Here is a 13,907-nt window from a genome sequence, read left to right as displayed (position 1 = left end):
TTTGCATCATTGAATAGCAGTGCTGAACCTGAGGGGCAAGAAATTTTGTAGTGTTGCACTTAGACATGAATTTCCTACATAATTTTACAGATGCTTACACTCACTTCTTATGTATAAAATGGAGAGCATGAAGCAGAAAGGTGATTCATCAATACATGGATGCACAGTTCTTCAACCACAGATAATAGATAAAAGAGCTATTTTTTTATATCAACCTATTTTCAATTCATTACAGTCTGCTTGTAAGGATAGTTAATATAAGTATAATCTTGGATGAACTTTTTGTTCACTTTTTCTTTTAAGACATGACAAAGAATTACAGGATTCCAGGCTGGACTAGAAAATATGAAGCTTTTTAAGTATTTGTTTAGCAACTTTTCCCCTGCAGACATTTATTTCATTCATTTGTGAGGAAAAAGATAACTTTAGTCTCTTAAAATCCATTACTGACAACACAACCAGAATGTTCCCAATACAGCCATTATCAAGTAAAGACATAGTATTCTTACATTTAAAAATGAACATGGGGGAGGAACAGAGATTTTATTTTTGTTGGCAGTTTACTTCACAGCTTTGAAATTTCTTTTTATTCCTTGCTATATTGAGAACATGGGGAAAAAAACAACTGAGAAGCTTCAAGCTACAAGCATCAGAGAGAATTTATGATAATTTAGGGTCAAAGCCATAGATACAGGTCATGACAAAATTACATATAAGTGAGAAGGAGACTTCTTTGGAACCCATGGGTAACAGGACCAAAGAAATTTCTACAATGCTTGCTCCTTTCTGCTTAAGAGAAAGATGTAAAAAACAAAAGGAACATAACTTGGTAATTGCAAAAATTTTTTTAATCGCCATCAATTCTTGATTGTCTGTTGCAAAAACAGCAATAATTTGTATTTTGTTTATACATTTACATATAGTCTAATTGACTTGTACTATAGCATACATATATATATACTATACTATATATATATAGATATATAGATATATAGATGCTATACTATACATAGTCTTGGCAGCACTTTATCCAGGTTACCTGTTTTTAATAATGTCAAAAACATCAAAAAATTCACTTAGTAGTACTAAATTTGCAAAAAGACACGGAGACCTCTACAGTTTCTACAGAAATACCATCTGGTATTTTGAAATCAAGAAAATTCTGCTGTGTAATATTACAGGTTTTATGGCAAAAAAAGCCCAACAAAAATATAATAAATGAGACTTACCACGACTATATATCGAGGTCTAAACTGGATGGTTCCAAACAAACCCAAAATGACAACTATTATTTGTAGGAAATTGCCAAGGATAGGAGCCCACTGGAAACCCAGGAAGTCAAAGATTTGTCTCTCTAATGCTGCCAGCTGTAAGAAAACACAGAAACACAACATCCACTTTTTAATTATTGGTTGGACTGAACACTTGGTATTTTCTTATTTGCACCAGGTTTTACCAGCAAGTGAGCATAGCTAGGCAAACCTTGCTATTGCCTCTGAAATACCATCATGCCCCCTCCCTTCCCCCTGTCTTTGTTTTCTATGATTTACTCTCAACTAGACTCAACTGCAAGTTCCTCAATCTGTTCCTAAAAGCCCAAAAGGGCAGAGCAGGCCCAGACAAGTCCCACATGTGGCCACTGTGATCCCAGGAGTTCTTCAGTGCAGGAATTAGGGAAAACTGCTGGGAGCTCCTCACTACTCAAGCCACAGATATATGCTCAGGGGCTGAAAGGCAGTAGAAAATTTTGGAAGACCTCAGAGCAAACTGCTTCAAAACCAACAGCCAAATGAGCCATCTGTGCTCTTCAAAGGCTGCTATGTTACTTTTGGGCAACTGCAAATCAGAAAGGAATGGTGGCAGCCTAATAGATCTCTTCCCACTGTCCTCATGGCATTTTGGATCTAATTTTAGTTGGGTGTGGAAAAGGAAGCTAAGAATTGTCAACCTTCATCTTTGCATCAGCATGTGGTTCTTAGGCAATTCTGCATTTCTGAACACTAGGCAAAAAAGGAAAACAAAAAGCCAGATATAAAATTCTTCTGCAAGCACATTTGCTACTCATTTTTGACAATCTAATCCACTGTTGTAAACATAGAAAAATCAACTTTCTTAGCAGAGCATTTGTTGGAGTTTAAACTTAGTTTAATATTTTTGCAGCTGTAGCAAGATATTCTTGAGCAGCTAAATAGAAACCTACTGAGAAACAACTGAGTTTCTGTGCGTGCTAGAATTTATTAACATCAACTTGATTTTACTACATTGTTACAAACCCTAAAATTTACTGAAATATGCACTTACAATATTTATAACTGAGACAGATGGAGCAAGCATGGCTCTATGAATACCAACCAAAGTATTATCATATGTGGGTATTTCACATAAACCATTTCATTTTGTACATTATGGCTGGATTCAATCTTCACCTGCAAGATGAGGCTAGGTGTCACTGAGAGCAGAATCCATTTTTTTTATATAAAGCCCCTCCCTTACAGCAGACGTGAAAACCATATTCTCTATGCTGAGGTCAATAAATATGATAAATCTAAACAATGAAATGAACAAAAGTTGAATCATCAGCTTGGTGCAGCTTCTTTGCAATCAGTGAAGTTACACTGACTTTTACCAGCTAAACATCTGGCCCAGCATATACAAATGAAAAATCACACAGAACAACACAAGGGTGACCCAAATCCCATGTGCAAGATGGTAAATAAAAAGTTTTGAAAGCTCTTTGGCACAGGCAGAACTTACAGTTTATGGTCTAGCAACAACATATTGAGAGTTCTGTATCACATAGGAGGAAGGCATTTATAACATCCATGACCAGAGCCAGAGGCTTTTTCATTCCCATTATAAGTGGAAATCTTCTGGGTCAGCAAAACAGATAAAAAATTCACAGACCACCAGTTTTCAGAGACAATGTGTCTTCTTCCGGAGCCCTGACATTAGCAAGCAAGCAGAGTAGAGGATGGAGCTGTCAAATCAGCCTAGGATTTGGTTAGTGCCACCTCTGCCCTGACATTCATTAAAACTCTACTGCAGCTTCGCTCTTCATCTGCACCAATAAACTGAGTGTGTCCTATCACACTCCCAGCACTGAAGGCAGCTGGCTTAGCACTGTCTCCATTAAAGTGTCTTTGGCTTTGAAACAACACAGCTGTGTGCAAACTATATACTCATCTACTCCAAACTGCCCTTGGCCATGGGTTTCCCACTCTTTGGGAAGACCACTGGTCACAATAACCCTGGCTGATGTGACAGAAAACTCCAGTGGCTCACTAACATCCACCATGCCACTGTCTGCCCTCTTCCAGGCATGAGAATGTGCTGGTGTGGGGAGCAGAGAGCTTGACCAGAGTGGGTATTGAGGAAATTCACACTGGTGGGTCATGGATGCCATTAGGCATTTTATGTAGCTTTGTAACACCTAGAGCTATCTGAAAGACAAAAGCCTGCAGCACAGATATGAATGAAGCTGTTTAGTATCTGTCCCTTCTTAAACTGACCCTTGGGATAAATCTTCAGATCACCTTAAATGCCTGAAAAACGTGATACTGGAACATAAATGAATGCAACCACTGCATTTTGTCACCAGACTCATGCTAAAAGGCTTGGTGTTCAGCTCATGCCTAAACTGGATCAGATAAAAAGTTTGCCAAGCAAGATATCTGCCAAGCAAGTTCTGAGTACACCCATCAGGCAGATCTGGGCTCCCAAAAAAATAGCTTAGTGGCCACAAGTATGTTACCAAAGATGAGGGTGCACATGTGCATATTCTTCATAGGCAGAGTTACACATAAAAAAATTATTTGTCTTTCTATGGATTACTGTGGTTAAGGCACCCACCACAAAAACAGGGAAATAAAGCCCAATTTCCTTTCCTGCTGCCTACTGAGTTATTCATTCCTCTGCTCCCACTTCCTATCCATTAGGATACCAAGGGAAAGAGCTTCTCTTTAAAGCTGCGTCACAGGCAAAAAAAAAATTTTGTATTTCATGCGTCAGAAAGAGAGCACAAACATGAGGGTACAGTCTATTGCTTATGGCACTTATACAAAACTGGGAGAGTTGCTCGTGTTTCTTGCCTGCAGGGCTCACTCTTTATTTTATATACAGTGACAGCACGAAACCACTGAAGGAGTCCTGGAAGCAGGATGCAAGCATACAGTACCATTCCTTCCCCACTAAGAAGTACTTTCACCATCAGGCTATGCAGAGAGACCTTCCTGCACAGCTAAGTCTCACTTATTTTGCTCTTGTCACCAACACAGAGTAATTTGTCTCATCCCCAAAGCCCACAGAATACATTAGCAGAGGTGGTGTGGGGGGCGAGGGGAATCTAAAGAAAAGAAAGAGGTGGGAGGCATGTCTTTCCTCCTCAAATTGCCACTCTCTTCTAAATTATAACATCTTGCAGTCAACACAGGCAGAACTTAAAACCTAATAATTAATGATCATAGCAGAGGAAACATATTAAGATCTGTTTTCTTTATACCATGAGCAGTATGGACTGAATAGAGGAAACATCTGAGTGCTGCTGTTCTTAGGTCTAGTATTCACCCAGCAGAGCCCCCAAAAAGCAATGAAGGCCACCAAGTTTTTAGCTCAGTGCAAATGAAAAAAGCAATCCCTAACACAGGCTGCGATTCAGGTAATTGATTTGACAGAAATCATCAGAATAAAGGGAAGGAAACAGGCACCTGTGCACATTTGCAGACTGGTTTTGCATAGATATCAAGAACCCATACTGTTGATGTTTGTCCAAATCCAAAATCTCTGTGTCCATCAGTGGCCACCAGACTAGCCTAGATTCTGTGAAACTTGATTTCACTTGGAGTTACATGCATGTGAATACTTCAAAATATTACACCAGAAACATTTTGATTACAAGGAGGCAGCTTTTCTCACCAAAATTTTATTCTCCTCAGCAAGACATTTTCCCACATGAATTTCTAATTGCATCACCATTTTCAGATTCTTCTCAAAACAGCCTGAAAAACCAAAACCTAAAGGGAAGGGAGATGTTCCCAAAATTAGCTGGCTCAACTTTTCCCGTTGCCAGAAGACAAATAATCAATTTAGTAGGGGAGAGGAGCTCAAGGCTGCAGCTGGGGTATGCTTGATGTGACTGAGGTCCTCTGGGGGTTTACTGTCATACCAGTTCCCTACCGAGTTGGGAGAGGCTGCTTGTGACAACTAAGACAGCAAAGTTTGGGACTGTCCATAATAAATTGGTGTTTGACACTTTTTTTAATTAGTAACACAGAAGTGGAAGGAAAACCCAAACCTTTCTTGCAAATAAAAGAAGTTTTGGTAACATAGATACTAGGTGTATGCTTGTCATGAAACCTATGTCCAGTTGAGTGAAATATTTTCATGAGAACTTATAAAAACCTGTCAAAGTTGATGGGAAATAACATTTTCTTATCATAAGAATACTTGGAAAAGGATACATGATATTTCTTATTACTACTGGCAAGGGAGTGCTTTGTTATTTAGTCATCATCATCACTGACAATCTTGTAATGCAAAGTGCATGACTCGGGAGACCAGGACTAGCAGTAAAATGCTCTAGTGGGACTGCAGCACTTCACTTAATGAAGTCTTGGGTTTTTACCTCTTTGTTTCACTATGTCTTACAAACATTTCCCATTTCCCACTTCCTGCAGAGCACAAGGAGAAGGTGCTCTGCAGGAAGCAGAGCAGCAAGATTGTGCTGCAAGATGGGGCTGCAATAAAGTCATTCAGGGTGAACCTTCTCTTCCAGCCCTGCTCAAGCCCTTTTGTATTAAAAGCAGCAAAAACTTCAGGTGAAGTAATCTCTTTGTATTCCAAGCTTCTTCACCTAGAGGGGTCAACCAGATGTGCAGCACAATGGGAACCTCCTGAACAGGAAAAACAGTGCAACTGTAGCATTAATGTTTCACAAGCAGCTTAAGGCAAACGAGTAGCAAAATATAAGGCAATGGTGCATAAGACCTGCAGAAAGAAATCTCCAAGATGCTCCTCATCAATAGAGAAATCAAAACAAATTTTTGAGAGAAGGCTTCAACAGGGTGCTCTGTGGATTAAAATCCCTCCTTTAAATTCTCAGGTCCTATTATACCTCAAAATATGCATCAGAAGCTGTCTGAGTGATGAGACACCACAGCAGAGTTACAAAGTCAACTTTTCAAATACATGTTAAAACTCAATTTTCTCTTCTGTCAGAAACACCAAGGAAAACAGTCAGTTTTATATGTTAATGGGAAAGTTTTATAAATGACATGTTATTTTGAGATTGATAAATAGAACTAAATCCATAACAGAAGTCACTGTATCAAGATGATGTAAACAGAAGACTATAAAATTGCTAAATGTAGAAATACAAGGTTAATGATACAGCTGCAAATCTGATACCCTATAAATTACTAAATTAAAAATATTAGGAAGTATAATCTTCTCTGCATTTGATATTAAAAAGTTGCTTTAATCTGTCATGTAAAACAATCCCTAGAAATTATAACAACCAGAAAAATATCAGTAGTATATCTAAAAAACTTGTATTTGAGAAATCTAACAAAAATCAAAGAAACATTTAATAACTGGAGAACTGTAAAATTATATCAGTCTGAAATCCTTTTTGAAATTAAAACAATTTTATAAGCTAGGGGGAAAAAAAGGAGAAAATTTATGACTTCACAAATGGACACTTACTGTTACAAATGGACTCAGCTTTCAAAAATTAAAATAGTATACAAAAAATGGTGAATCAAAAAATTACAGTTCATAGTACTCATTTTCTAAATTCAGGTCAGGAATTATCTGTAACATTTGAATTATGCATGTAAGACTCAGAGTTGGCTGATATTGCTAATAATTATCACAGGAGAAGTTCCAGGGCACAGCGCATGATCCATACTAACTCCTGCTCCTAAGGATAAAGATGTTTTGTTCAGAATTCTCATCTTCATCTTATGATCATAACTTGAACCTGTGGCTTCAGGAAGAGTTTCCCAGACATGGTGAATCTCTGAGGATTATTGATCTTTTTGCCATTACCATGGGTTCCAATGTGCTGTGGTGTATTACATTTTAGTCCAGTTTGGCATATGCAGCTGTTAAAAACTGAAGTGGTTCCCAGCCTCCTCCAAACAAACTCCACCTAGAGGTTTAGGTACCCTCTGTTCTGAAGCCCCAGGATTCCTTTGCAAAGTTCAGCAGTGTAATCACCTTTTCCTCACAAACTATCCTCCCATCCCATCCCATCCCAGCCCAGCCCATCCCATCCCCCCAACCACATCCCTCCCTCCCTCCAATTCAGCTGAAATAGACAAGACCTTGATCAAGGTCACTCTTAGCACTAGCCACATTTGACTTAAAGTCTGTCTTCACATTCCAGGGATCTTAGGTGTGTATCTCTTTTTCCTTGGCAGATATTCCACTGAGAAAACATTTTTGTAAAACCCTGGGGGCAAACACTCAATGTTCACATTTGGAAAATACGCACTTTCTAATTTAAGGGGAAGCGACATAAAAAGCTGCCAAGCTACTCTGGATAAAACCTCAGCATTGGAGAATAAAAGATTGACTTATCACATGCTAAACCCCAGGATTTCTAACAGGAAATTAACAGGTGATGAAAGAAGAAGGTTAAAATAAATAAGTAAATAAATAAGTTGCATCAAAGACCAATGGTAATGCATAAACCACTTTTTATACAAATTTTATACTCTTGCTGTGATTTCAGAATTTTTCTGACAGGCTTGACTTCAGTAAAAAAAGAAGATACAATTTAACACCAGAGAAATGCCAGGTTTTTAATGCAGGGGAGAGCATTTAAAGCTGAAGAGGAAGGGAGGTGTCAGATGATCACTCTTAGCTGAAGAATGCTATTTAGCAAATTACTGTTCCTCAGCTAAATATTGCAGCCTCCTTATCTAACTTACCATCTTTCAATAGAGGCTTCATTACCAAAAATGAGTGTAGTCAGCATCACAATTAAATGTTTAACTTTGACTTAGAACACTACTTCATAGCTTTGGTGACAGTTAAAGGAATCTGACCACAGAAGAAGCTCTCATTAGATTTTTAATGATCTGCATTCACTTTTCCAGGTGAAATACTAGCTTTTGGGTGATTTTAAGATGGTAACCCCTTATAATAGCTCACTAAATACATTTATAAGACTATGTGTCATGGAGGTTATTGAATGTCAGAAAAGATTCTGAGTAAATCACAAATATTTACAGTAAGTTCAGTTTAATGGAGCAAAAGAGAAACTTATCTTTCTGACAAGTAATTGTCAGAAGAAAAAAAACCTGATGATCAAAAGTGCTTTTGCAGTATTGGTCAGACAGACAGGTAATTGGCTGTCACTTGAGTAATTTTAAATAAAATATAAAGCAAAAGAAATATATGTGCTAAAGGAGCTCAATAAAAGAGCAACAGCCAAGATTAGTGAAGGCCAAAGCATAAAAACAAAGAAGGGCAGGTTCAATAAAAAATATGTTGTCTTTTTAAGACAGCCTGTGCTGCTTTTCAACAGTGAATGCTATTCTTACTCAGTTGTACAACTGATATGGAAAATAGTCAGAACTAAGAAAAGGTTTTCCCACCATTCTGGTAACTGCTTTGGTGTACGCGTTCAGGGGAGGGTGATGGTAGTGACAGCACATATTATTGCTGAAGACATGATATTTTGACAAAACAACAAAAAGAATCTTCTGAGGAGAGAAAAGTTTCACTCCTCAATACTTTACCAGTTATTGTTTGATAAATGTTTAAGAAAAAAGACAGATAAGGAGTGAGCAGTATGTGTTCAATGACTTTTGAAAACCAATACACCACTCCAACAACTCAGAACCAAAAACCCCACTAAATGAATGGCAAAGAAGTTGATCTCATCAGGTAATTTGGACCCTAGTATAAAAAGGAGAGCTGGCAAATTCCAGAACTTTAAAATCTAGAAATGTAATTAAAAGGTGCTGAAAAGACTATTTTCATCATATTTTAACAAATATATACATATATTTAGTATTAGTATTTAACATTATCAGACATACACAAAACAAAGGTAATTCTTAATAGAAAACTGTTTTTCTAATTATGTATACTACAAAAGTCTTGCAACTACACTGGTGGCGTGCAAGAAGATTTTGAGTGACGGATTTGATATGATGTTGTCATGTATTTCACCAAACTGAGCCCAGCGCTCCAGTTTTGTCTCTGACAAAGCTCACTTAAAGTCAAAAGAAGCTATGACTGCATCAAGGCTGCAGGATCTGGCTAAGAAAGGTAATAGTAAATTATTTAAGAATCTCATCAGCATAAGAAGAAGAATTTGTTAATATTTATTCTGCAGGATCACCTGACTGCAGTGAGATAAAAGGTGGCATCAAATAGTTCCAGTTCCCAGCACACTATGTGTGCCAGGGTGATATACCCAAGGCTGATGGCTACATCTACCAAACAGACCCCATAAAAATGCAGTTACAGTCTATGGGTAGCCATGATAGGGAAGAAGCCAGCTATTGTAATAAAACCCCATAGCGCCAACTTGTTACAGCACAGTGATTTAAAATTGAATTTCAACCCTCCAATGAAGCTGTAACTGATCCCAAAACACTAAAGTCAAACCCCTTGGCTGCTTGACATATAAAATCCTGAAAACATCTGGAAATGAACATGCTTATAATGGTATTTAAGACTCCCTTGGTTGTTTCATTTAAATGCCATCCCACATCCAAAAAAAAAAGACAGTGTAAGACATGGTTATAGGTCAATAATCTTTAAAGATTTCTATCTTACTGTGAATGAAAAAGTCCATGTCAAAAGATACTAGAGAGAATGGAAAAGCAAATTACAACTGACTTCTTTATGTCAAGCTGCATATGTGGTGGATTTAGTCTAAAAGAAAGTTTTAATTTGCCACACCATTATATCCCTTCACATCTTTAAATACTAAATTCTTGTAATTGTAATGGTTTTATTTATTTATTTATTTATTTATTTCCACATTTGAGCACATTTAGTAAAGCTCTGTGCTTTCTCAGGCTTTCTCAATGCACAGGTTTAAGACATGGTGAATTACTTACTGACTAACTAACAAAAGTGAGAACTGAACAGGTTTACTACTTCTTTGAATCCCCAAGGCATAGTAGGCAGGGTAAGGAGGTAACAGAGAAGGAGGTAACTTCATAACAATGAAGCTGACAGCCCTAGATCTAGATTCCTCCTAGATCTTGATGACTGTGGGATCTGGTTTAAAAAAGAAAAGAGAAAAATGAGAGACAAAGAAAAATCTGAGAACCTATCCTGCAGGGTCTGTGTCCAATCCATCCCCAGCATGAAGAATCTGACTGTGAGGGAAGAGATGCTGAGATGGGCATCCAGACTGCAAGGTGAAAGAAGAATTGAAATCCCTGTTAGGTAAACAGGTAAAAACAGTATCTAGATCCTCTAGTAGATGAATGTCATGCTCCTTCCTGCCAAAGAACAACCATCTACTCTTGAAATAAGGTTCTTTTATGACTCTTTAAAGCCCTCTAAACCTGTGTTTTAATGCAGCCTCCAAAGAAAGACAGAAATTAAACCGGATGGAGCTCTCCTTCCATGACTAAGGAAAATACATGTTCAGTTGTCACACAGACCTGGACAAGTTAGACAGTTAGAGGTCCAAATTTAACAATCTACAACTGTTTGATATGAGCTTTGGTATAAAATATCCAATGGCACAAATTGATTCATGCCAGATCTTAAGAAACCCACAGGATGGTGCATCTTATGTTTAGTTTGCGGTTGCAAAAAGTCAGCGTATCTTCAATCATCAGTGCTCTTTAGGGAAAACAAAGTATTAAGCCAAGGCAAGCAAGTAATAAAAATCATGTGCTGGCTGTTACCCCTAATTTGAGCCACAGGACAGAGCCTATTTCCACAGCAGGCAGGAGTTCAGACGTCTGCCTGGATAATCTTGTTGGTCTTTTTCCCCAGAAAACCTCTCTCCAACGCATCTCTCGAATGCCAGCCATGCGAAAAACAGAATGAGAGACTGCTTATATTCGACAGATGCACAAGGGGACAAAAAGCAGTTTAGCACCAGTTCAGAAGTCTGACGACGTGTCTAAATAGGTCCCTGCACTGCAGGTCATTCACTTGTTCTCAAATGCCAATTTCAAGCATAGTAGCAACACTCATGGATCCTGTAACTCTGCCATTGCACATGACCAGACTGCATTGATATTGCACTGACAAGAAGACTCTCTGATACTGGATCATGTAAAATACAGAAATATCCCTCTTTGTTTACAGCTTAGAAAAAGCATCCCTCCACCTCCTGAGTTATTTGGCCAGGAAGATGGTTTGGGATAGGACTGAATAGCAGCATGACAAATATTTTCACCTCATGTTATCTTAAGTAATTAATCAATAAATCAATAAAGTTTATTGTATTAATAACTTCGAATAGAGGGCTATATGGGCATTTTTGTCTCATTTAGACATGTAAGTATGTTTTGATTAAAAAGAATGGGAAGTCTGAAATTATTCTCAAACATGAAAGAATACTATAGTTAGAGGTGGGCGACAACATAGCCATACCTTGCTTTAAATCTCTTTTACATGTATTCTAAGATCTGGCCAATCTCTTGTAGAAATAAAATTCCAAATTCACATAATTTTCTGTGTTTTTGTAGTCTTCTACCACAGAATGGAGAACGAAGTTCTTAAAGCACATATATATAACTACATGTATGGTTTACTAGAACGTTGTCAGAACAGAAACACTCATTCTGGAAAATGTTATAAAGCTACAGGGAAATAAAAGATATCTTTTGGGTCACTTAAGATAGATTCTTTGATACCAAAATTAACTCCATTCTCAATTCCTTTTAAGGAGTTTAATTTCTATATAAACTGTCTTGATTCCCCTAACCCTTTCGAAATGTCATTCCAAAATGTCGTCATTCAACAGCACCAGTTTCATCTTGAATTCATCTGTCCTGAACATGTGTGACCAGCACTCTTCTCGATGTGCAGAGAAACTCCCACGTGTTCCTTTTCTTATAGAAACACATATTTTCATTTGGAATCAAATAAGAAGATCTTGACTTTGGCTTGTTACAAACTGGTAATTCATCGTTCATAAGAGAAAAGGATGAATTATGATCTGAATTTAAAACAAGTATTTAGAAGTAAGGATGACACCTTTCAGGGTCATTTTAAAACTCAAAGGTACACATATAGAAGTGTAAAAGTTCTGCATATGTTGTATATTCAGATCTCTTTCATAAAATTGTTCAAATTGTTTAATCTTAACATTTTGCTCTGATTTTAACAGAACATAATTCATCTCTCAGTGACCTACTTCCATTTGTTTAGTTACTTCCATTTAATCCCCCAACTTCTGCCTTTTCTCCATAACAGTTGGACTGCAGTGTTTCAAAAAAGCTTATCTAGCCTTGTCCTTGCAAACCACAGATGCACTAATTATCCCCCTTTACCTTCACAATTCTGCCACTATCCACTAGCCCCACTGCTGGTATTTCAGTATGCACTACAAAAAGATGATAACTAGTGATGTTCAGTGGAGCTGTTCATTTATCTCAGCAGTGGTCTCTCTATTTATCCCATCAGTCCTCCAGCAGCTCTTTTGTCCATTCCTAGGCACAGCCAAGACATACCTGTACTTGTCAATTGTCTCTCAAAAGGCTTGAAGAAGAACAAACAAGTTGAGAAAAGCAGGGGGGCTACCAGAATGTCATGAAAGACACCAATGCTGTTCAAAGATTGGAAGCAATTATTCCTAATTACCTAGAGATGCTCAGCAAGGCTACACAGGCAAAAGTGAAGACAGAGACTGATCTGCAGTCATGCAGTATAATAGATTCCCATGGTAGAAGACTTCTTTGGATTTCAGAACACTTATCTCCAAAATCTGGAAAATTCCTCAAGTGTTTGTTAGTTTGTATTAATGCTGTGTGAGTAATATTCCTACACAGCTGAGGTAAGAACACAACAGCCTAAATTAAGGTACTTAAGTTGCAAAGTATCACATCTCTGTGTGTTGTGCTTTTCTGAGCTGTAGCATAATAATGTTTCCTCCAGACTACTTGGATTGCATAGGTAGATGCTGTGCACATATCTCCTGGCTATCATCCAGGACTGTGTGATCTCCCCCAGGAAACATCAAGAGATTGGACAGTTTTACAGGAGACCAATGCTTAAGTTAATGCATAGGTCCTACTTGAGCACTACTAGAGCAAAAGTGGTTCATGGAATGGTAAAAGTCGGAGGGCACCTCTGGAGGTTTCCTGGTCCAAGTCTCCTGCTCAATCCAGGCCACCAAGAGTTGTTTCCCAGGACCCAGGACCATGTCTAGAGGACTGTGGAATATTTCCCAGCATAGGGACTCCTCTCTGGGAGACCCATCACCCTCGGTCACCCTCTCACTATAGAAGTGTTTCCTTCTTCAGCGCCTTTCAGTATGTGATTTCTACTGAATTCAGCAGATGTGCTATGACAGTCCCTGTGGAAAAGGGGAAACTTTTAGAAAATACAAGAAGCTCCAAGGCATGTTTCTGTCTTCAGAACATGCTGGCTTCATTGCTGTGGTGGATCTGATACAACTAAACCAGCATCAAATTTATAAACTTGAGCAAGTTAGTTTTCCTAAGGAGAACAAAAGGAGACAGTACCAAGTAAGAGGCTAAGACAAGTTTAGAGCAAAGGCCCTGGCAAAACACAGAACCTGGAACCCTTGGCCTCATCAGTTACCCCAATAAAGCCAATAGGGTTCTTTAGGAACACATGAGCTACACGATGACATCAAGGATTGAATGGTAAGTGTGCTAAATGGTAGAATTCAGCCTCATCTCTATGAGATAAAGGAAGGGCTTTATAATGTGTCTGGAACTTCACAGAAATAT

The 13,907-nt window shown here is 38.1% G+C and overlaps 1 protein-coding gene across 3 annotated transcripts in view; it reads right to left on the bottom strand.

The window, feature by feature from the left end:
• The window catches only part of NKAIN3 (sodium/potassium transporting ATPase interacting 3), a 335,000-nt gene that overhangs the window by 174,994 nt on the left and 146,099 nt on the right, over positions 1 to 13,907 (bottom strand). For all 3 annotated transcript variants that reach the window (XM_015648896.3, XM_015648869.2, XM_015648887.2), the window contains exon 2: positions 1,230 to 1,367. In XM_015648896.3, the coding sequence (XP_015504382.1) occupies positions 1,230 to 1,367 (138 nt within the window). The remainder of the gene's footprint in view (positions 1 to 1,229; positions 1,368 to 13,907) is intronic.

The sequence above is a fragment of the Parus major genome, chromosome 2 (genome assembly GCF_001522545.3).
Source record: "Parus major isolate Abel chromosome 2, Parus_major1.1, whole genome shotgun sequence".
NCBI classification, from domain to species: Eukaryota; Metazoa; Chordata; class Aves; order Passeriformes; family Paridae; genus Parus; species Parus major.
Note: the sequence above shows the minus strand (reverse complement) of the source record. Positions and strands in the feature narration are given on the sequence as shown.